General features: G+C 40.0%; 1 protein-coding gene across 6 annotated transcripts in view; it reads left to right on the forward strand.

Moving 5' to 3' along the window:
* Nucleotides 1–18,918, forward strand: part of TOX3 (TOX high mobility group box family member 3) — a 103,839-nt gene extending 84,921 nt beyond the window's left edge. For 4 of the 6 annotated variants that reach the window (XM_019497523.2, XM_019497522.2, XM_019497524.1 and 1 more), the window contains exons 4-8: nt 11,340–11,609; nt 13,294–13,521; nt 15,255–15,335; nt 17,028–17,750; nt 18,047–18,918. In XM_019497523.2, coding sequence (XP_019353068.1) covers nt 11,340–11,609; nt 13,294–13,521; nt 15,255–15,335; nt 17,028–17,750; nt 18,047–18,079 — 1,335 coding nt within the window. In that variant the 3' untranslated portion in view covers nt 18,080–18,918. Of the gene's footprint in view, nt 1–11,339; nt 11,610–13,293; nt 13,522–15,254; nt 15,336–17,027 lie in introns of all 6 variants that reach the window. The other 2 variants (XM_019497525.2, XM_006275498.3) reach the window with 1 other exon arrangement.
* The last annotated feature ends 6,627 nt before the right edge of the window (nt 18,919–25,545 follow it).

A 25,545-nucleotide genomic window follows, 5' to 3' on the forward strand; every position in this document is an offset into this window, starting at 1 on the left:
TTTAAAAAAAAAAAAAAACCAAAAAAAAAATACCCACTCACTAGCTGCTGCCAGGTGGGGGGGGGGGCTGGGGGGCTGCCCCCCCCCACTGCTCTATGCTGTGTGGGGGGCTCTGCCATGAGCCCCCTGACCTATGCCTGCTCTTCCAGCACCCGCCATGGGTGCCCCTCCCAGTCCCAGCTCTTTAAAGAAAAAAAAAGGCCCGCACTCTCCGGCTGCTGAAGTGGCTGTCAGGGCTTCTTGTGGCTTGTGGCAGAGCCCCCCCACACACCAGGGGGCAATGGGGAGTGCCCCCCGCCTGGCAGCAGCCCGTGAATGCAGGCTTTTTTTTTTTTTTTTTTTTTTTAAGAGTGGGGAGCTGGGGCCAGGAGAGTGGGCAGCAAGTTGGGGCTTGTTACAGAGCCCCCCACACAGCATGGGGCAGCGGGAGACAGTAGGGATCACTCCCCAGCCCGGCAGCAGCTGGTGAGTGCTGGGCTTTTTTTTTTTTTTTAAAGAGTGGTGTGCTGGGCCTAGGTGGGGCAGCCATTGATGGGGCTGGGAGAGCGGGCAGGGGATGGGGCCAATTGAGAGATTTGGCTGATTCAGTGTTGGCTGAATCTCTGAATCGTATTTGGCCAAATTGATTTGAGACAGTGATTCAAAAGATCAAATTGAATCACTTTCCCCGAAATCGGCCAAATCCAAATCCACAGCAAATAGTAGCCACTTCACACAGGCCCAGTGCCTACCAATTTGCTGTATCTGGCTTGGCCCCAGGCTGCCCCTGCTGTGCTCATGTGGGGCCAAGCCTCACTCAGTCCTGCAGGGGTAGTGCACACTGCACTCCCACCCTCACTTGCAGGCCCTGACCCTGGCCCTGCAGGTAAGAAAGTGGCGGCAGCAGCAGCAGTGGGGGGATGGGGAGTGGCAGTGGTAGTGGGCAGGTGAAGGGAGCCAGGTAGCAGCAGGTGGGAAGGCAGGGGGGAGGTTAGGGAAACAGCTGGGGAAGGGCGATAGAAGGCAGGGGAGGGGGAAGTGGTGTTAGGGGCAAGTGGGAGCAAAGTGGCAGCTGGGCGGGAGCACGGGGCTGGCAGAGACCTAGGGCAGGAGCATGGAACCTGGGCTGGCTGGGGCATAGGGTCCACCTGGCTCTATCCTGCAGGGCTCGCATGCAGTTCCTGGGTTCTCCACAGAAGCCTGTGGAAGGAGTTCCATGCAATGGGGCCAGTGCCCCGGCCCCATTCACTGCTATGCGCAGGTCATGGGGCATGGTAGGGAGCTCCGCACTATGGAGTCTGGCTGTCTCTGCTACTCTCCCTATTGCTCTAGCCAAGCCCCATGACCTGCACAGCCAGTTTTATTGCACAGGACTCAGGCATGTGAGTGCCGCGTAATGGAGCTGGCGGCCCTGCCACATGCGGTCCTGGGGCTTGCCAGGACCTTATGCCACAGGGAGACTGTGCCTGCTGCTGGCAGCAGGGATTGTGCACAGTGGGGGGAGGACTTGTTTGTTGGGGGGCACTACATGCACACCTCACCATACACATTCACCCCACATCCCACCACAAACCCCATACTCGCCAACAGACACACCCACACGTCCCCACAACCCCTCCACAAACCTCCCACACCCACAACCCCCCACAAACATCCACAAACATATACACCCTCCCCACACCCTACATACACAGCCCCCAACACACGTACACCCACAGCCCCCTAAAAACCCCATACCCACCCACCCATGCCCCCTCCACACCCTTCCACCCCTGCACAATATACAAGAGTAAGACTTCATTTTGAGCTATTATGCAATCCCCCATATATACACGATGCAAACACGCACAAATAAGAAGAAAAATATTTTTTGAAATAAAATTAAAGTATGTTACTGTAGATAGTTGAGTTTTAGTATATAATTTAGTTTTTTTCGGTTCCAAGATGGCAAGCCCCCTTCCTAGAAGGAGTACTTCTGGGGACAAGGGGAGGAACTTCAAGTGGCAAAGGTCAGGGGTTTGGGGCAGGACTTATGGTCCCAAGATGATGATCAGGAGAGGGGTACCTGTCAAGGGACGGGACTATGCTTGCAGCCCTGGACAGCTCACCAACCTTGTTAAGCAGCCCTCCAGCTGAAATAATTGCCCCACCTGTGGTCTAGGGGCTCTCAGTCCTCGGATATATTTTTTTACGTAATTGGTGGAGCTGACTTCCTATCTTATTGAGTTCTGTGGAAGAAGAGCAAAAATGCAAGCAGGACATGCATCCACATAATGCATGGAACATTTTGTAATTTGACTGGAAAAGGCAACTTGCCATCTTTAAAATTCCCTACCAAAGCAGTATAAAATGAGAGATGTGGATAGAATTCATAATTGGAGGAATAATAAAGCAAAACAGAGGCTTTGGGTACAGACCATAAAGTCCTAATAAGACTGGTCCAGAAAGAATAGCAAGCCCAGACTGTAGGTCAACTAACTGCAACAGTAGCAACACTTGCAGAAACATTTTTTTCAGGAACACTCTCATAGCTTCATTCTACTTTGTTCATGATGGACCTTGAATGATAAAACTACCCGGTCATCTTTGAGTGGAAGCCAATGTTGAGATGCCATTGTAGTCTTGGGCTGTGTTTAGCTCCTTCAGCCCTGGGTAAAAGCACTGCTACTAGCCATCAGCACTAGGGCTGTGCGAAGCTACAGTCACTGATTCAGTTTGGCAGAGATTTAGCCCAATTCGGCGGCTGAATCTCCAAATCAAATCAGGAGACCCTTTAATCTCTCTGAATCAATTCGGAGGGTTCCGAATTGATTCGGAGAGATTTGATAATTGGGATGTAAACACAGCTTTAAATGTTTTTTCTTCATACCTCAAGGTACCAGGTGGCTCGTGAATGCTGAGATGCTGAGGCAGATGGAGCACCCCTGTCCATTTCTGGGTCCGCCACAGAGCATGCGAGGGACCCCCTCCCCCACCTCCCAGCTCAGCAACTGGTGCCTCCTGGGTCTGGGGGGGCACCCACGGTCCCCCTGTGGCTGATCGCTGAGCTGGGGGGGTGGGGTCCCCCACATGCTCGGCAGCAGACCTGGAAGTACTTCCGGTCCACATACTTCCGGTCCACTTCTGGGTCTGCCACCAAGTATGCGGGGGCTCCCCTGCACTCCTGTGGGACGCTCCATCTGGCCCACCATCTCAGTGTTCATGAGCCGTGCCTGGTATCTCCAGGTACGTAGAAAAAACATTTAAAGCTGTGTCTGTGGCTGAATTGCGGATTCTCTGAATTAGCATTGAATCTTCAGATTTGGCTGAATTGAATCGGGACAGTGATCTGAATCAATGAATCGAATCACTCTACCCGATTCGTCCATATCCAAATCGAATACTGCCTGTTTCGTACACCCCTAGTCAACACTACCATCACAGACTGATTTGGAATCCTGTGGGAAGTAGTACTGGCAGTGTTTTGGAATTATCTTTCACATCTTATCTAGTGATTAGTGTACTGGACAACTTCGGGTTTAACATCCAAATTTTGGTCAGTGGAAGAAATTCTAGTTTTAATTATTCTCAGTTTTTTAGTGGTCTGTTTGAGACTTGAGATTTGTGTGCAGGCACATCAACTGTGTGGGAGCAGAGGTTTTACCACAGAAAGGAGATTATAAAGGAATTGAGTCATGAGCCGGACAACCACACATATGGCTGTATCTTAGAAATGAAAGCAAGCCCATGAAGCTGATTGAAGAATCATCAAAGAGAAAATTAGAGAAACTTGTGAATTCCAGGGAGGGAGCTAAGATACTCTGCCAGACTTTAGAGAGACAGCTACACCTCATAATGTCTCTTTTGTTTGTAGAAGCATATATATATAATATATATATAAAAAAGCTTGTTTTCATAATACAGTATAACTTTGTGGGTATATGTGGGATAATTGAAACAGAAAAAGGCAGGGCCCACCTGTTGTTTCATCTGTGTGTGGGGGAGAAAACTAAAATAGAGATAAAACTCTGTCCCTTTTAGTTGTACAATGATGGCAAGATATTTAGATTTGCTGAGCACATTCCCATGAGCAGGGAATATGCGTTTCCCTAGGGATAAACAGCAATGGCATATGTGCCTCTGCTAGTTGTCCCCAGGCATACCCCTGTACATGCACTCTGGCACGTGGCAAATTGATCTTGGTAGGGTAGGGGAGGCTGTAGCCAACACCTCGGCTGGCCCCATTAGCTTTATCTGAGGTCCTGGGGGCCTCCCAGGGTTTCAGCAGCAGCGATCCAAGCACGCAGAGTCTGGCCAGCAGTTGGAGCATGGCTCTGGCTGGCCAGGCTCTGGTTTCGGGTGGTGCACACTGCAACCACGTGCACCGTGGTGTGCTGCTTTTTTTTTTGGGGGGGGGGGGGGGGGGAGATTTTTTTTTTCTTTTACGTTGGGATTTCCCGGCGTCAAAAAAACCTGCTGTGCTGCGACTTAGCAGCATGGCAAACACATTCATGTGCGTTCTCATGGGTATGTGCCCACTGAGACCTCTGACACATCAGAGAGCGTACCACGCTTGTCTGAATAAAAGGAGAATAGTGAACTTGCAAGATTCAATGCAGTCTAAATATGTTCAGACAGCAGAACCTATGTAAGCCTTCTGCATGCAGAGGAACTTTTGGATCCATTTTGCAGCCTTAATTCCTTAGGAATGAAAGTAGCTTGCTTGTTAGCTTAGTTCATTAATGTGAGATGAGACTAGGTAAACTTTTAATTTTCTCCAGAAGCATGGGACAGGGTCACAGCTGTGGAACAGGAGGTGGTGTTCATACTAGATCTTTTAGTATCCACAGTTTGATTGGTATCTTATTAATCTGTATATCTGAAAACATGAATACTTCTTGAATGGTGGCAGTACTGAGCAGAGCTCTGTGTTGTATTCCATAAAGCAAGGCTTTAATCTGTGACAGATAAAAACATGCTGTTAGTATGATTTGTTTGATGGACAGACAAACTTAAATCTTATAAAATGTTGATTAATGGATTCTTTTATCTGTATTTTAGTTGTGGAGAAAGAGAGCATTGAGGATTTCCCTCCAAGATATGCTGACTTGCCCAAAAGTAATATGAGTAATTTACTGGCAGGAATAACTGATGTTTTTGCTTTTTATATTGAAGTGTATTCAACTTAAATTTATCTGTTGGTATATTGCATCAGCTTACATTATGTTGACAGTGACAAATATGAAGGGCAATAGAGAATACAAGGTATTTTTAGTCAACCTTCTAAACAAGTCATATTTTGTGTACCCACAAAGTTTTGAACATGCACGCACACGCGTGCATGCGCGCGCACACACACACAATTTCACATACTTATTTTTGTGGGAGCTTCCACCACATCTTTCTTGAAATAGAACAGTGGCTGGTTCTGTTCCTACATATTTATGTATGAAAAGTCATTTGGACTCAGTCCTGACTTTTTTTTCAGTTTTTCTTTCACTGAAGACTCACAGTGGAAGCGTTGCTTATGTAAATTAATCAAGATGGTGTCCATTGGCAGTAATGTCTTTTTGTAGTGTCAAAATGTCAGCATTGCCCTATGATATTGTAAAGAAGAATTATTTAGCAATTGATCCTAAAATTAAAAATTTTACTTTAAAAATATACAATATTGCATGTTTATGGGGGGAAATATTTGTAGAAGGCCAACAGAAGCTTCATTGCACTCAAGTCACCCTCAGCGTATAGTAGAAAGTGGAAATTAAATAATTTCTATAAGTTGCTACTGGCCCTTTGCACTGGGTGAATGTCACCCTTTGCTATTAAAATGAATATAAAATTGCAAACAAAGTTTTTGTTGGATATTTAGTGAGCTGATGTCAGAAGACGCAAATAAGTTTAATTATTTTGAGCTAGTTTTCCCTTTGGGTACTTAGTAATTTTTCTCTGGCTAGCTTAGATTCAGTAACATTTGAGATGTACTTTCCAAACAGTGTATACTTAGAAACTTCAGAGTTTTTGTTACTTGATGTTTGGTTTGCTTGCTCTCCAGTAGAACTATAATACTTGCTACTGAGAAAAATTAGTATCTAATATTATTTTGGCTGTGTTTTTGGCCTACCATGCAAAGATCAAATGTCCTATGGCAAGACTTGTTCACTGTAGCAGCTTCAAAATATTAGAGTTAAGGGTTTAGCATACATATTTTATTTCCTATACATTTGAAAGATGAGCACAATTTTTCTTTTTGAACTTATTTTTCATTAGCATATCTTTTCTTGAATTCAGGTGGAAGGTAGCTATATCTCAGTCTTGCCAGTAGAAAGCTGGCAAGGTGGGAAGGAAAAGCTGTATAGTTTTTACTAAATCTTCATTGTGGAGCATGTACTGGAGTCAGCAGCACTGTATTGTTGCAAAGTAGGTTATAAAATGGGTTCAGGAATCTGTTAGTGTAATGGCTGAAGATCCTCTTGATTCCTCAGATTCTACCTTCTCTGCATCATACTCAGGATAACGGTCCTGGGTTCTGGAACTATGAATAAAAATGTTGACAACTGAATTATGTCAATAAATATAATAGTCTCAGAGCAGAGCTTTATAGGTAAAATACTTTGTGCCCTGCATTGGCTTACCTCATCTTCAGTGTGCTTGAAGAGGCCAGGAAACAGGATTTACTGACTCCCTCATAATAGCATCTCTTCTGTAAATATATTTGAAGTGTTTAAGTAGAATAGTGATTTGTGTGAGACTTAGCAGTATCTGTCTGCCTTTGGCTTTTATTTTACACCAGTTTGTACCCCCTGAATTTGATAGTTAATATAAGTCTAGTCTATAGAAGCCTAGGTGATACTCAGTTTGAATTTTGCATGATTTGGGGTCATGATCACTTAGTTTTGCATAGTTCAACTCAAAACCATAAATCAGACTAGGTTCACTCAAAATTGGCATGTTGCCTTAAGAGGTTCTTAAATAATTTGGAAAACCTGCTCAAAGTTTTGAGTTGTATTAGGAAAGTCTTATATATGTAATACAGAAACCCACAGTTTATACAAAAAATGAATATGTGATATTCTTCAATATTTTGACAGTATTTCCAAAGATGTGTTCTGATTGCATAAGGTATAATTGTTTCCATTGTCTTTGTTTTGGGTACTAACAGAATTAGGATAGCACATAAGCCTACCAGTTACTGATTTTCTTTTTTCCATGCATACTATTATTAGGAAAATATTAGTGATACAGTGGTTCTTTAGGAAGTATTACTGAGCCAATAAGCATATCTTAAATATTTGAGAAATTACATTACAGAGTTAAAATATGTTGATGGTAGAGGTGCACCGATACATTGGTCCGATATTGGATTGGCACGAATATAAAGAAAAGAAAATTGGCTATATTGGAAATTGGCCTGATGCAGCCAATAATTTGGCCGATAAATGCCTGTGCATATGCACAGCTGCAGTGAGCATGCAGGCAGTGAGGAGCACAGCTTGGAGAGCTGCATGCAGCTGGTAAGTATGTTGTGGTGGAAGGGGAGAGGGAGGGAAGGGGTGTTGGGGGCAAATCAACACCTCCTGTGTTGAGGGAGGGAGTGGGGCAGGGACTGGGACAGGCACTGCCCAGCCAGTGCAGGGTGGAGGGGGGTGCAGGACGGAGCCATGGCTCATGCGGTGGGGAAGGGGGGCACATGTCCCCTGGATCAGCGTGGGGCAAGTGGGCTGCAGCTGCTGGCTGGAGCCAGGGCAGTGCCAGGCTCTTCCTGGTAGGGGCTGGGCTCGGGTTGGGCCGTAGTGGCACTGGGAGTGGGGCTGCAGCCACCCCAAATTTAGCCATAGCCCCCACTCAACCCCTCCTCCTAGCACCGCTGCCACCCACCTGGTGCAGCTGCGGCTCAAACCCTGCCTCCACACACGTTCCGGGAAGAGCTGGGTCTGCACCGGGTGGGCACTGGGGGGGGGGGGGGGGCTGGAGGGGCTACAGTGAAATTGGGGTGGCTGAAGCCCCCCTGTAACCCCCTCCCAGTGCTGCCACCTCCTGCCTCAAGCCCAGCTCCCACCAAGAAGAGCCTAGTGCTGCCCTGGCTCCAGCTGGCAGCTGCAACCTGCCAGCCGCACCCTGCGCAGATCTGGGAGGCATCCCCCCCTCCCCCCCGTGCTTTCCTGGGGTGTGTGCAGTGGTGGGAACCACCCCCCCATGCCCCCTGGATGAGCCACAGCTCTGTCCCGCACCCTGCCCTGCCAAGCTGAGCAGCTTCTGCCCCTACCCCAAACCCACTCCCTCCCTCACTTCAGGGGGCATTGATCTGCCCCCCACCCCTTTCCACCACAACAGACTTACCAGCTGGATGCAGCTGTATAGCTGTATGGGAAATCGGATCAGTATTGGCCAATCCTTAAAAATCGGCTGTTGGTATCAGCCCCCAAAATCTCTACTGGTTTACCCCTTAGTTGACGGAAGTTTATATGAGGATAATGGTGTCTTCAAGTTGATTTTCAAGCTTAGAAGGGATATACCAAGACGGCAGATCATAACAATTAATACTGAGGATCTGTTGTACCATCATACAAATATACCAAGCACAATAAAAAACTACATGCTCTTCTTTCTTTTCTGTGAGCTCCTCTATGCATGGTTATGTACAATATTCCAGTGCAGTTCACAATGACATACTCGGATAATAAAAATGGAATGCACACTCCATTATTCATGCTGCTTTAAATACAGATTGTGAGTATAGTTCTGAATCTAAGTGCAGCAAATATATTATGGGTGGTTGTCACATGACAGGGTGAACTAATTTGTTACTAAATCAGAATACAAGAAAAACTTAGAAATTAAGATTTTTTGTTTTACATACCATATTTTAAATTTGGTTTCAGTTAGTTGTTTCTAGTTAGGAAACATTACTAAGTTTCCAGTTCTAGTTCTTACTTACATTTTATTAAGGAAAAACAGGGAGGGAGTAATAAAGAAATAGAAAAAGAAGGAAATAATAAAGAAGTAGAAAAAACATGCAAGCTTTATACTGTCTCGAAAGGAAGGGGCAGTTAAGAATTCATAGGCTTGTGTATAAAATTAGATTCTGGGTCAGTGTAAGTCAAGAGAATTTAGTTTCAATAAAATCATAGCCTCAACCAAAATGACAGGACTTAAGAGTAAATCATTTGTAACTCATGTCCTCATATTTTGTGACTTTGGTACAAAGACCATGAAAGCCTGTTTTGTGTAACAGCAAAGAAGAGAGGGAATCAAGCCTTTAGAGGTAAAAATACCTTCTAGAAATTGTTCTGTGCAATTTTGACTATTTCTAATTTTGTTTTAACAGCAATTTTTTCTTTAATGCAATCAAGTAGTGTCTTTAAAGCAAAAGAACTGGATTAATATGCAGAAAGTGATATCCTTTAAAAAAAGACTTCGAAAGACTTTGAATGACTTCCAGATGCCACTGCCAGTATAATTCTATATCAGAGTGACCCTATAGTTGCCAGTAGTAAATTTCATAGAAAGGTGGCCTGAAGTAAATAGGCAGTTTAGCAACTAAGTCTGTTGTTTTGAGCATTTCTATATCAAATGCTCCATTTTTTTGTTACACATATTCATCTCTTAAGGTACTAGGTTCCTTTATTTGGGGGTGGAAGATACTAAAAGAATTTGAGAAATAAGAACAAAAACAAAATCCAGGATCCAGCTGGCACCACCTCATAGAGCATGGGTAAGTTGGGGTAGCCCATGGGGGTCCTGAGATCCTGACCTATCCCATAGGATCTGGATTCAGAACTTGTGGAGACAGCTACAAGTAGAAAGTACTTGGTATGGCTGGGTGCTTTGTGCTCCTTGATAAAAGTATGCTTTGGCTTTTGCAAAAACCCTGATCCCATAGGTGTATATTCACTCAGTAAAAGGGAGCTGTCACTGTGGGTCACAAAGAAAATAAAACCCCAAGTTCTCTTTGGTGTTGCAAGGGGAAATGGATGGCCTGGATGAGAGCTTAGGTGAAAGCCTGTTTCAAATAGGTATGGAAAGATGGCAGAGCTGAGCACAGATCTTCCACTAAAGTGTTCTGACTCTACTACTCAGCTTGCAGTGCAGCAGGAACCACATTTGGGGAAAAAAATCTTAAAGAGATTCTTAGTTGGTCACCTAAACAAGGTCCAGATTTAAAAAAAAGGTTTAGTACTTATCAATTCCTACTGAGACGCTTCTGGCCAGACTTTCAAAAGCTCAGTATCCAGCAGGGGGTGGTGTGAGGAGGAGCCGGGGAGACTGTAAACTGAGTACTACAGCAAACTGCAGATTCATGAGGTGTTACAGTATTTCTTTAAGGATGCCCTCACCTGTTACTAATTATACTGTAGATTATTTACTCTGAAATAATTTTCAAAATGTAATTTACTTCTCTCATGTCCCTCTGTTTGGGCAATGATTAGTTAGATTTTTGAATCAGTGTATGAACTATTTATTTCCTCCAACTACAGTCTAAAATTATTCCCCCCCCCCCTTTAAAATATTCTTTTACTGTGTATTGATTTTGTGTATGCACTTAAAAACGAAACCCAGTTATTCATCATCACATTCAGATTCATTTTACCGTCAGGGTCTCTCTTTATTTGTAAATATAGGGGGTATTGTACAGTTCTGTAGAAGAACACAGACCTTGCCCTCAAGAAATGTTAAAGACAGGGAGGGGAAAACCCTCAAACAAATCTATGAGTATGGGAGACTCAAGTACAGGATGAATGAACTTGATGAGTGAGACATACTGTGTTTAGTTTTGCATGCTTTTGGTTGTTAATTTAAACCTATGTTCGTTTCTGCAGACTTGGGAGTTTTGAGGAGGGGATTATTTGAATGCACTTGAATGCTGTGGTGCCAGGTCTATATAGGGCAAGGCAACATTCTCTACTAAAATGCCTTTAAAAATTCCACTTCAGTCTAAATGTTTTTTTTTTACCTACTACTGTTAAAGGTAACAGCTATGAATAATTGAATGTCAGTGGAGGAAAAATGTTTATTTCTCTATTTTTTTTTTCATTTTGTTTACTTTATTCACTTGACAGCAATTTGTGTCTAGTCAGTTTCAGTGTTTCCCGTGCAGTCAGTCAGTCCCTATTGTTTGCCTGGCTACTTTGCACAGCAATGAGAGAGAGAAAAATACATTAAAGAATAGGGAAATGCTATTGCAATGTCACAAAAATTGGCAAGGGAAGTCCAAGGCAGGTGTTATATCTAAAGCTTAACTTGTTTAACTTGTGGTTAGCTTGCTTTTTAAATTGACTACATTTCAAACTGACAATGTCAATTTAGTAAGACTGTTAAAATAGCGTTACTGGTAGTATTATATTGTCATTGTTGGTTTTAAATATTATTTCCATCCCTTTTAGGACCAGAATCACACACCAGTTTCTCAGTATCGTCAAGATCCTTCTTTGATCATGAGATCTATTGTCCATATGACTGATGCTGCTCGTTCAGGAATTATGCCTCCTACTCAGCTGACTACCATTAACCAGTCTCAGCTAAGTACACAATTGGGGCTAAATTTAGGTGGCACTAATTTGCCCCACACTTCTCCATCACCTCCTGCCAGTAAATCAGCAACTCCTTCCCCATCCAGCTCTATAAATGAAGAGGATGCAGATGAATCAAATAGAGTAAGTTATAGCATATACTATAGTGAGCAAGCTGTGCATGCGTGCGGAGTTTTAAATGGGTGATAGTAATAATACTGACTTCCAGCAGCAGTGTGGTCAGGTAAAATATGCAAACAATGCAGTAATAGAGAATCTGCTTGTGGCAATATTCATATGCTGTGGGTGACCTCTTTGCTTAGTAAAATTATACTTGCTTATGAAATGTACATCACATCTCTTCAGTGATTTTTGTACCTAGATGCATACCTACTCCTTTATAAGGGATACAGGTTGTATCCATATTGGTCTGTAGGCAAAAGGAATTGGAGCTCATGGTAGACGTGATATCTTTTGTAAGACCAACTAGATATTTTGGGGCGGGGGGGGGGATATTTCTTTGCAAGCTTTCAGGCACACACAGCCTTCTTCAGGTACAGGAGAATGCAAAGACTGTAAAACTTCTCCTAGGTTGAAATGAAAAATCATATTTCACAGGAGAGCTGAAGGTGTGTAAGATCTCCTGTTTGGAAAAACTCCTTTATAACAAATTTCAGATTTTATGGATGTGATCAGCCTCTTGCTTCATCTACTTATAGCAGTTTTGACATTTTAACATTCCTTGATGTTGTATATTTAAAATATATATACATTTTGCTAGAAATAAAAGCTGACCTGTCCCTTTAAATGAAAGTTTTAATATGCCTGGGGTTCATTTCCATTTAGATTAAAATAGACCTGTTAGCAAAGGGTCTATTTTAATCTGACATTCTGGTCAGATCAACTAAATGTAGTACAGTGAAAATTTATTTAGAGGCCCCATCTTGCATGTCTTATGTGCAGATCTCCTGATGAAATCAGTAGGAATTGCATTGTGGAAGATGCACACTGTAGGGTCGTAAAGAATCAAAGTAAAATAAAATAGTCAGAGGAAACCCTTCCTCTATCATACCGTTTGTGTCATCATTTATCCTTAGAACAGGAAAAAACGGTGCAAAATACAAGGAACAATACAGGGTATGTACTCCCTATGACCGATGAAACTGCTTCTCAGAAAAATCTCACGTGCCTCAACATCAGGGGATTTTTTTTTTTAGGAGAATCCGTGGCCTGCATTTGGTGATTTATACGGATCTGTGAGGCTACCATTCCTTCATGGTAGATGTGGATGGGAGCAGCTGTGGGTGTTCACAACAGATCTGTAGCAGCTGAAGAGTTGCTATTGCTTTGTAGCCTGAGGGAAAGATTCCTAACCCCTGACCCAAGCATGAGTTAACAGATTTAGCTAAGGAACCGGGTCATGTTTCATACCTTCTTACTTTTGAGGTTCTATTGGTAAAATCTTGTCTATGTAGAAAACATATGCTACAGAATGTAACAAGTATATAGCACATCCTGAATGAATTTTTACAGAAATTACATAAAAGGCATGCTTATGGGACTGAATCTGCAACCTTTATTTATATTGAATAGTAATTGCTGGTACATTTAGACCTTAGCAGCCAATGGTGTTAAATGCCTGAGCAAATTCTACTTTGCAGAAGTAAGGGTTGCAGTCAGGATTTCAAAATGTTACCCATCCATTAATCTTACTCATTTGTTGTTAAACAGAACTGTTGAGAATTTATCACACAGAAATCTTCTTAATTGTGTTTCAAGTACTGTATAGTATACTTTGTAGACTGTGGGCTTTGTCGTTGTTTCTTAGGCTGCTGGAGAGAAAAGAGCTGCTCCAGATTCTGGCAAGAAGCCCAAGACTCCGAAGAAGAAGAAAAAGAAAGATCCCAACGAGCCACAAAAGCCAGTGTCAGCATATGCCCTATTCTTCAGGGACACACAAGCTGCAATTAAAGGACAGAACCCTAATGCTACATTTGGAGAGGTTTCAAAAATAGTGGCATCAATGTGGGACAGTTTAGGAGAAGAACAAAAACAGGTAACAAATTGTTGACTGCAGTGATGCTTTTAGGGTCTTACAAGTAGTAAAATGACAATCTTTCCAACTAAATAGCAGATCCTCAGCTAGTGTAGTGTTGCTGCACTGAATTTACACTGATTTAAATTGGCTGAGCAACTGTCCTCAGAGTAGCATCTTGTTTTATTACTCTTCAGATAGTATCAAATTTGTATCCTACAATCTCGCATAATTATTGTCTTCAAGTTTTTAAATTTTTAGAATCAGTTTGGAGAAAGCAACCCAATACCCCATTAAGACCATCTGTTTAATAATAATAATAATTTGAAAGCTTTTTTCCCCCTTAAATTCAAAAGTTATAACAGAAGAAGGGCGCATTTGCTATTTCCTTTGATCTTCTTCATGAACCTGTGTAACAAAGCTCGTGGGTACCAAAACTTTGAAGCCAATTCACTGTGCTTCATTACAAGAACCTAGTGTTTGAAATATTATTTATCATTCATTTTAAAATTTAGTACAGACTGTTGAATTTTCAGAGATCAGCTCTTCTTGCTTAAGGGACATTCTCTTTTCCATGCCCATGGAACTCCTATGCAGGAATTTAGAAAATTACAGATTCTTGAGGGTCTGGTCTATTGATAACTTTGCACAATTCTCAACAGTTGTTAATGGGAGTTACGCTTGCTGGTGATGGAAGAAAAGGCCCTTTAATTCTAAGCAGAACAGTGCAAAGAAGAAAGAGGTCTAAGTTCTTGGTCTTTCATTACAAGTATGGTAATATGCAATATAGCTTGGTTTGGTGATGGATATTTTAGTTTCATTCTTTTATTCAATTAAACTCCCAGTCTTAAAAATATTTTCTCAATTCTGAGATCTCCAATCAACCCTTAGTTTCCTCAACTTGGAAACCTTATTTAGGCTAAGATATGAAAGACTTTTTATGATGCACACTATAAGATCTCCTTTGAAGGTCTTAGCCTACTCTTACTGACTCTTATCTTACTGATAACAATTTTAAGGTGAGTTATCAATACATTGAAAATCAGATGGACAGAAATGAAAGGCTATTGTTTCCTATATCAGTCAGTTGGACTTTTATGGTCAACTGCATTGGGACCTAGGTTACATTAATTTTGAGCACTTTCTCCACCATTTGGAGAAAATGATGTTTTTCTACGTGTGCTCACACAGAACACCTAAGAAAATCTTTATTGCTTAAATACATTGATTGATTTTTGAGACCTCATTCCATTCTTATCTATATCAGCACATGAAATTTCAATCTTCCCATGTCTCTCTCTACCTCTTGTCAGGACAGTTTTTGCTCCTAGAGGGGTAAAGTATGCACAAAAATCACTGGATGGAGAGAGAAACTATGATTCAGAACTACTGACTACCAGCTCCCAACTATAATGATTTGTAGCAGTCTTGAAACACTGTTCTGATAAGCAATAACAGGGTAACCAAAGGAAAACATAAGTTAGTGTGGTGAGAAATCCAGACAAACCTATATTTACCTGCAGGTCTAGGTGCAGGGCAGGGCAGTGCATTTTCAGTGCAAGTGTATTGAGAGTTTTAAGGGGAGAAAAATCATATAAATCTGAGTACTTGTGGTCTGTGTTGTAGAGGCTAAGGCAAAATGGTGCCTCTTGTTCCTTTTTATGTAAGTGAATGTGGCCCTATTCTGGTAAATTATTTTATGGTGAAAAAAATATATAAACTGAAACTAGTGCTAATTATTATGTCTTTAATAGGTATATAAAAGGAAAACTGAAGCTGCCAAAAAAGAATACCTGAAGGCACTTGCTGCCTACAGAGCGAGCCTTGTTTCCAAGGTAAGCTTCACGGTAAACTAATTTTTAGCAATGGTTGTTTAAATGTGGGATTTTTGTCATCTGAAAAGTATATCTGGAGTCCTAGAGTTTCTTTAATATAATCCCCAAAGATTTTTGTATAACAGCTTGAACTACATACTGTGCTTGTTTTTGCACGAAAATACTTTGCAGCACTAGTATCACAGTAATAAATATCAGACAGTAACTATACAAACTCACCTTTTTTTGGAAGCAAAAATAGTTATGTTGCATAAAAGTAGAGTTTGGTCAGAGAAATATGCCAGCTTTGAGAGAGTCACTATTTGTGCATAACTTTTCAAGGGGCAAGTATTCAAGAAGAGGCAAAATATATTGGATGAGGGTAGGCAGAGGGTAAATCACAAGGATTTTTTTGCAGGTAGAGAACAGGAATTCAGTGTGCTTGTGAATTTAAAACATTCTGGAAATGGACAAGCTAGTAGGTAGGAGGTAGCCACACAGAATGCTATAACAGAGCCTGGTTAAAGAGAGACAAGAAAACTAACTTGCACTCTGAAGAAAGACAGGTTGTATGTTCCTATGTGAGATGTAGCTTTTACATAGGCCTTCTTGGGTTTGTTGTAGAGGGTTTTTTTTGTTGTTTTTTATATTGAATATCAGGAACTGATATATATGCTATCTTACTAAAATACCCATATCTTACTAAATGCTATACTATACAATACCTGTATGTCTTAAGAAACTGATGAAAACCAGCTTTCAAGAGCATTTAGTTGAAGGTGGAGTTCCAGAGCATCGGTGTATATGTATGTACCACATAGGAAGGTGTTAAGTGTTCTAGGAAAATGCAGAAACAAAACCCAGACCCAAAAACTGGAAGATTATGCATGTGAATGTGTGTGGGGGAGAAAGAGTTCATATAATGTTATGTTGTCCTCAAGACAAAGATCCTTAATATGCTATTTCTATTGCCAAGCTGCTACAAAAAAATGCATGCTCAGTAGTAGCCTACATTCATAGGATAAGTAGGTGGAAGGGAAATAGGATCATTACAGCGTGCACACTCACTCTAAATATGCAAAGAGTTGTATGACAATATCCCTGAATTTCTTATCTTTAAGCTACCACATTCTACCCAGGTAACCCCACTTATTTCAATAACGGGTGAAAGAGCTTAGCAATGGCAGACACTAGCCTCTTGTCAGAACCAGGACTGGACCATGTACAATGACAGATTAATAAGGTGTAATAGAATGGATCATTGAATTTGAGCCCGAGGGACCTTTTCTGCATCCTGACTGATCTTTTTTTCAATACAAAACAGCTTCCTTAAAAGTTGTGAATCTTCTTTCCATATCAACTACATCCCTTTTTGTCCCTTTAAGAATGAGAGGATCCTTACATTGATTTGAGTAACACAAAGCAAGGCTCCCTACTTGTCTAACTGATGGATTTAATTTAATGATAGAAATGTAAAAAAGAAATCAGATATGCTTCCAGTAAAATAATATAAGCTGCTGTAACTTATTTTTGCTACATGAACCAGTATGATAATTATACCAATGCTTAGGATGTATCCTCTTTCTCATTTCATGTTAAGCTGGTTACATTACCGTATATGATAAAAGAAGGGAACTGTGATAGTCTATAAACCTCATAAAAATGATCTATTTTGTACCAGTAACAGCTCTTGAATCCCTCTCTCAATCACAGGCAGCTGCAGAATCAGCCGAAGCCCAGACAATTCGTTCCGTTCAGCAGACATTGGCGTCCACTAACTTGTCTTCCTCCCTTATTCTGAATGCTCCTCTTTCTCAGCATGCAACGGTGTCTGCATCTCCTCAGACTCTTCAGCAATCCCTTCCCAGGGCAATCGCTCCAAAACCTTTAACCATGAGACTGCCAATGAATCAGATTGTAGCTTCTGTTACTATTGCACCAAACATGCCAACAAACATTGCAGCCCCATTGATAAGCTCTATGGGAACAAATATGGTGGCAACACCATCTTCATCTCAAGTAAGCCCCTCAATGCAAACCCAGCAGCATCAGATACAACAGCTACAGCAGCAGCAGATGCAGCAGATGCAGCAGCAGCAACTACATCAGCACCAAATGCATCAGCAAATCCAACAGCAAATGCAACAGCAGCATTTTCAGCACCACATGCAGCAACATTTGCAGCAGCAGCAGCATCTTCAGCAGCAAATTAATCAGCAGCAAATGCAACAGCAGTTACAACATATACAGATGCAGCAAATGCAGCAGCAGCAGATGCAACACATGCAACACCAGTCCCAGCCTTCTCCTCAGCAGCACTCCCCTGTAGCCTCACAGATAACTTCTCCCATCCCTGCCATTGGGAGCCCTCAGCCAGCCCCTCAGCAGCATCAGTCACAAATACAATCCCAGACACAGACTCAAGTGTTATCACAGGTCAGTATTTTCTGAAGATAAATGCTCTTGCTACGCTGATTTGCATTCATCAAGGGGGGTGGGGCACACTATTTGGCTGAAAACTGTAAATTGTTGATGGTAGTTATGCAGGGATGCATAACAGATCAAATGATTCTCTAAAGTGTCTATTAGATAGGCAATAAAGAACTACAATGTAGCTGTGTATCATCTTTTAGCTGACTATAAATCATTTTGTTTAAAAAAAAAAAAACAAAAAACAAAACCCACAAAACCTGTGCTCTTTTTCATGTGATGCCTTTTTTAATTTATTTAAGCTTTACCTACAATATGTGAATCAAATCGCTTAATAAATACCTGGACCTTCTGACTGCAAAATGGCCCTTCAGAATTATATAATAGTGAGTAATTATATTGTTCTTTCTCTAAAAGTGATTAATGCACTTAAGATGGTATGAACTCACAAAGTCCTTGAAGCACAGATGTAACTACCTGTAAAATGGTGATTGGATTTCATACAGTCATATTTGTATGACATAAGTAGTTGATGGCATTTTTTGTCATAAAAAATCGTAAATCACAGATTTTTGCCAAAGCTTTTAAGTTTTTCTTTGATGTCTTCAGAAAAACAAATGCAAGTGACTGAACGTAAATGTTTGACCCATCTTTTCACTTTGATTTCTCCAAATAAACCTACCATGCTTTGTAACAAAATATATATTGACACTGTTACCCCTGTTATGTTAATTCGTTACAAAACAAATGTGAATATTATATTCTGTGTTTAAGTGATGAGTTTCAGATTTAATACACTGTATTTTTAAAAGGGAAATGCACTTAAATAAAACTGTTATTACAAAAGCTAAGATTAAAAAAATGCAAGAGTTTTTAAAATGCTGTAATACCAGTAGAATATTTAAAAGAAGCTCCACATCTGAATAATCATTGTAAATATTTTCTTTAAAAGTTGTAAGTTTTCATATCATGTGTTGTAAAGTTTTCATAAATGAGGCTTTAATGTAAACACTGGTAACATGAACTATTAATTGCTACATTGCTTATTGTGTTTTTATGCTGTTTTATACTTTTTTATGAGTTATGATAGCAGCAATTAAGTTGTTTGTATTTTGCTTATCTAAAATAAATGCTTTTATCTTGCTATAGAATAAACACATTTCAGTAAAACTCATGGGCTGAAGTGTTTAATGCAACAAACAAAAAAGTGTTTGCTTTAAATGTACTTTCTTTAAAAAATGTACTCACCTTTCTTGATTTTGAGTTTGTCAGAAATACTGTATAACTAGGTACTTTATAAGGACTGATAGTATTTGTTCAGGTTTTGTACAGTTAGTGCAAGTTCTTGTGTTCATAAGTGGAAAAACAGCATGTGTCTTTTGTGCTGTTTCTGAGAGGGGCAATATATATAGGAAATAGTGTATCAAATTATAAAGCATTAATTTTATTTGCATTATAAATGAAAATATTATATTTGTAAACTACCTGAAGAGACAGAGTAACAAATTGTGGTTGAATAGGATTATTTTGAGATGGTCATAAACTAAAATTCTGGATCTAAGACCCCTTGATTTTTGTTGAGTTAAAGATCCAGGTACAATTTTAGCCTTAGGTCATTTAACTGGCTAATCTATAAAAATCACACTTCTGAAAATTCTCAGCTTCATGACTCTGGTCCATCTCTAATTATCTGAGTAGTGTATTTTTACCAGACAAGCACAAACGATGCATGGAGATAAGAAACCCAAACAATTTTGCACACTAGGTTTGGAATCCTTCTCTTCCAGCATAGAACTGAGATCCTGGTACTGTTTATACATTTTTATTTATTTATTTTTATTCTTGACAGGGAAGAGAAATCCTTTTTTTTTTCCTTCTCTAATTTCTTTTCTGCACTAGCTGCAGTACAAGTGCAGTATGACCACTATCCCCAGTTGTCTTGCATGATTAATTACAGCATCTGTCCTGTCAGAAGCTATAATGAAGAGGTCTTGATAAAAATTGCAAATTACCACTGGCAACAATCTTAAACTGCTTATGATAAAATGAAAATTAAAAACAGCAAGTGTCAAGCCTGAGCAGAATCCTAATCCTGTTAAGAGGTGGTGTTCATGTCTGCCAGCTCAGGGCAGAACCATAAAAATCAAAATATAGATTCCTAAAAAGTTGCAGTTGTAGTTCAGAGAAGATTTACTAGATGTTGTGAGTTATTAATAATGAATTCAGTTTTCAATATTTCATAGTTCCCCATTCTCTGTTTATTATATACAAATATTGAACAGCAAGAGATTCTAATTATAAATTTATAGATTTCTTGGAGTAGAAAAAAAATCATGTATAAGTTGAAGCTTTTCATAATATGCGTTAGATGACAGGGAGCAGTGATTGTAATAGCCTTAGTATGATATCTAATAATGTCTGGGAGGGAGAATGTTTATTCCAAATAAGAGAAAGTTTGCATGCATTAGAAATGTCAAAGCCAAGGCTGATTTGTGAAAGTTTTCTGGGTGTCAGTTTTAACCAACATTACATAACAGGAACCATTTTATAGTCTATTTTGAAACCTTTAGACAAATGTCTTCAAAAATAATTGCTAAACTGCATGTGACAGTAATTGTGTATTAGTTCTGTAATTGTCATTTTGAAGACCTATGAAGTATCGTTTGAAAAATGTCACTAGTGATAAGAGTTAATTACAACTGAAGTCTGTTTTCAACTATTTGCAGTTAGAAGCAGGTGTTATTACACTCATTAAATGATTTCATAAATCCTGGGTTTTATCACATTTGATTAAGTGCTGCTGAACTACTGATGGTCAATTCCAGGAAAAATAGTTTTAATTACTGCAGTTAAAAAAATTAATCATCAAGCAGAACTGTACATTCTAAATGTCAAGATTTTTGAATCATGGAAAATTAGAACTTCCCCCACTTGTTACAAAATTATATTTCACTTAATCCACAATAGCATATTGCAGAACATCTTGTGTTCAAGTCTCACAAGTTAATGTTCATATTCCTAAGGTCTGAGCAAATAACTTTGCTGTTACAGGTCAGAAATATAACTGCTAATTTAAATCACTTCATATACAATTTATATAGGACACATGTAGTGTCTGTATGATTTAAGTATCATACCTTTTAAACAATTTTTTCCTTCCTATTGTTAACAGCCATTTCACTACCCCCTTTTTCCCAAGGTTTTAGATGCTTTATCACCCCAGTTAACCACATTCTCCTTTCACATTAACCTAACCTGACATATGATGAAAGAACATAAGGAGGTTTAATTTTTAGCTGACACAGGGTCATTAGTTTCCAACTCCAAGAACAAAGGCTTTAAATACCTTTATGCAGATAATTTCAACTATATATTGTCACCTGACCATTGTGGTTTGAAGATTTCCAGGACAGATGGACTAAATATCTCAAGTTTAACCAGAAGTCTTGTGCTGGCTCCTTTCAATGGGGATTGGGTATTTGAATGGTTCCTTTTCCATTTTTCACTTCATGGCGTATTTTTCAGCACTGGACTTCATTCTAACCTTTCCCTCCCCCCTTTGTTTGGCTTTTGTTTCGCAACAGCTGTTATTATCGTTTTTGGTCAGCTGTGATTGCTGGAGGCAAAATAGGACCAGATGGTGTTTTGCTATGCATGAATGGAGAGTTAGAGGAGTTTGAATTGAATAGGCCAAGTTTGAATGGTGTCTATGCACCACCTGCCCCCTTCAGCAGCAGCATACACATCATAGTAGCATGATCTGTCTCAGACCTACTAGAATTGGATGGGAATGGACAGAGCCTTGTTGGATTTTCTCCATATTTATTGATCTTCCATGCACTAACAGCATAATGCAGTACACAGTCAATTTGAGTTAATTGGATATGACACAGCATGTACATGTAATCTATCACTCTAGTCTCTTGGTACACTTCAGGTTTTGCTGCCACAAAAATATGCATACTCAGTAGTAGCCTACATTAATAAGATAAGTAGGTGGAAGGCAAATAGGATCATTGCACAGTGTATTTTAACAAAATATACTAAAAATATGCAGTTTAACCTGCCAGAGAATAAACAAATACATGCACTAAACTTTTTTGGCATGGAGTGGATACAGTATTTTGGCACACACAAAATGCAAGATGCCCCAGGATTTTTTGATTTGCCTGTGAAATTTAAATAAAAGGTTTCTTTTATGTGATAATAACATTACTAACAATAAGACAATGCAGAGAGTATCTGCCTGTTTTAAAGGGTGAGAGCATTTTACTGTCTGATCAACACCAACTAGTCATTAACACATGCTAATTTACTTGCTCCCCCACAACCAGCTTGGATGACTGAAGGGCTTTCTTGGAATCCTGAAGCCAATCAGTGATGGCAGTTGTGATAAGACTGATCTGAGGATATCAAGGAGCCAAGAGACTTCCCATTAAAAGAAATTGAAAGCCATGAGGTAGAATAGGGATGGTTTGGCCTTGACTGCTTGAAATGCCAAGGTTGTTGTTATAACCATATGTTCAAATGCACAATAAATATAGAAGTGGCAGCTTGACGTCATTACAAGTCAGCGGCACAGTTGCAACCCTTTTGAAAAATCAAATTGTGATGCCTTTGCCTAGGCTGCTGGGTAGAAAAGCAAGCTGTTGTCTTATGAAGCAAAACTTTAAAAATAACAATACCTTCACTGAAAAATTTTCCAATATTTGCAAGTGACAAGGAATTTCTACTTTTGCAAGGTGGAGCAGCATGGAATCCTGCTGGGGAGGACTTGTCTTGTGGAGTCAATAAAGCTGCTGAAGGTATAGATGCACATAAAGGATACAGAAAAAATGGGACAATGTTATTTTAAAATGCTAAAACCTTTAACAAAAGATGTGCTGCCTGAGGGGAGCTTTTCAGATATAGAAATAGTGCATGCCTGTGATGCATGCAGCACTATGTTTGTCTCTTCTATGAAGTAGAGAGGAAATGTGTTGTGTCACATCTCCAGTCCAAGCACATAGAACATTCATTTCTTCAGCACCTGCACCAGTCTGACCTATATGCTTTTTTAGCAATATAACTGTTTTGGTCAGGGGCATGATCAAGGGCAAAGGTTCTTCCAAATCTAACAGCCTTGGGCTAGCACAGTTAAGATGCACCACTTTATATAGCTGAAAGCATATCAGGGCATAATGGGACTGGCAGAATGTATATCAGATTCTGATTTTATTTTAATACAAAGTGCACTGATAGCAAACACAGACATTTCAGTAACACAAGTAGGGAAAAAATAAATCCTTTATTTTAGGGTATAGTACAGTATAGTTATAGGATACTGGGGTTACTATAGCTGTTTGGAAAATCTCTCTCCCTCCCTCTTTCTTTCAATACAAATGCAGTCCTTCACCCTCACTTCAGAAAATCTGTCCAGAGCATGCTAGTTGTCTTGCACAAATTAAACACCTTTGAACAAGAAGAGTGATAAAATCCAGTAATCCTTACATTCAGTTCTTGTATAGCCAATGGAGTTGTACTTGGAGTTAAACCAAGGCTGCATTTGTCCCAATTAATTCTTTTCATCTTCAAAGCAGTTAACTAAGGTGAATTAGCTGATGCATGTTTATGTACTCCTATGGTTTCATCTGTGTGGTTTGTAAACTATCCATTAGGGAATTCAAAGCATGGCTAAGGAACACATCAGACAATGATACCAACTAGGACTAGAGTGAAGTACTAGGGTTATCTACACAGCATTTAATTCTTACCTTAGGTAATGGTCTGTCTTCCATTGATTTCTGTAGGAAAATGATAAAACCTATCTTGTAATCAGTTGCAAGTTAATTCAATCAAAGGGTGAAATTCTGGCTTCACTGAAATCAAGGATCCAGCTCCCATAACTTCAATGGGGTCAGTATTTCCCTGGGCTAAATTTTCAAATTGTTCAATTCCCCTGTATCAATTCTTTTTGCTTTCACGTATAAGCAACTTTCAACTGAAATCTGCAAAGTTGATTGTCCAGAGCATCTGGGAAAATATTCATAATTTAAATGCATTAAGTAAAATGATAATGTTATTTGGCTTCAGTTAATCAATAACAGGAGAAATATAATGCTTTAGTTTGATTAACCTTCTCCTGTACACTACAAAGTCAAATGAAATCAGAAATACTTTCTTTTTTTAATTTGCACAAATTGGGTTTCTCAGCCTAGACTTCATCTTTGGGAGGGCTTTTTTCCCCGCCTTGCCATTTATCTGTGTGTTTTATCTGAAGTTTGTTTGTTGCTTTAGAACAGCGTATTTGTCTACTGTAGACAAAATAAGCACTTTGTTCAGTTCCTTACTTGAGGTCAAATTCTCTTGAGGAGAACAAGTGTGGGTTGTGTAGCTGTCAAAGGAGGTTTTAGTGCTTGACCCTAAGAAGCTTTCAGAGCCCAGAGTCTCTTTTTTTTATTGCTTTTCATTTTCATTGTTTGTACTTTATACTTAGGAAGGGGCCTCTGCAGAGGGCAAAGACCCTACTTTGGTATTCACAACTAGCAGCCGTCGACTAAAACACCTCAAAAGCTATTCACTGCAAGAAATTTGGGAACCACTACTCTGTGTCAGCTTCTAGAGCCTAGTCATAATTTCACATAAAGAGGTTGTGGGCCAGAATGCACATTAAGAATGTTGAATATTGGAGAAAGACGTGGTGAAAGGGAAGTTAGAGAAGCAGAGTTTTTGCAGAAAATACTTTGCAAGGAACAGAGTGCTGCAGATAAGTAGCAATGGATTCACTGAAGCAGGAATGTGGGTCCAAGGAGTTAGTTGTTGAATTAATGCAGGGTAGAAGAAGATACAGACAGTAACTGGTTTACTGGGTACTCCCTAAAAATAGTGATGATACATTTTTATATGTCTATGCTTATACCACAGTTAAATGTCTTGTGTTTTCTACAGATGGTGTTTATGTAGTGCATATAAGCTCAGTGTTAGAAATAGCCATAAAAAACCTGAGGTTTTGTATAATTATTTGCAATTATAATTGTATAATTGGATAGCGTAACTGTTATATTACATTTTTATGGAACTACGCTGTAATTATATTTCAACAATAGTTATTAACAGTAAGAACTGCTTCCTGTAAAAAAGACAACATATTTTACAGTGTCTACTAACTGAGTAGGAGATTTGGCTAAGATACTTATGAAAGGGGGGGGGGGGGGGGGGAGGTTCTCTTTCCGTTACATCCTGGTATGCAAAATTACTGGCCTTATCTTTTTCACTTCAGTTTGCCAATACCATTTCAACAGGCAGCTTCACAAAAGCACCAAACAAACAGATGGACTAAGATAATAAATACTTTAGCTGCAAAAGAAGGTCACCTCTTTGGAGAGTTACACTTTTCCTCAAGCCCTTATGTAATTATTGCACTATCAGTGAAAATACTGCAGGTCTCATAATTTAGCCAAGAGAGATAGTTAGCCATGTTAGTCTGAAATCATGCACAAGGCAGGGCAGGGTGGCTCCTTGCAGTCTAAGTGGTTCAGAGAGCCATTAGCTTGCATAGGCAACAATCTACTTCATCAGATAGTACAATAATTTAACCCAGTGCTTTCTTAGGTTGCTATGGCAGATAGGCAGAATCTTATGTAGGACAGAGATGCATTGTTACTAGCATTCCACGGCTGGTGTTGGGGAGGGAGAGATGATGGGCATGCCAGCCACTTCCTCTGTGCAGCTCAACATTATAAAATGACAGTGCACTTTGGGAGAGGAGAAATAGGTCAATATTCTGTCCTCAATCTCAACCCACTTTGGTATGGTTTGCATC

This window comes from Alligator mississippiensis, chromosome 10 (genome assembly GCF_030867095.1).
Source record: "Alligator mississippiensis isolate rAllMis1 chromosome 10, rAllMis1, whole genome shotgun sequence".
Taxonomy (NCBI): domain Eukaryota; kingdom Metazoa; phylum Chordata; order Crocodylia; family Alligatoridae; genus Alligator; species Alligator mississippiensis.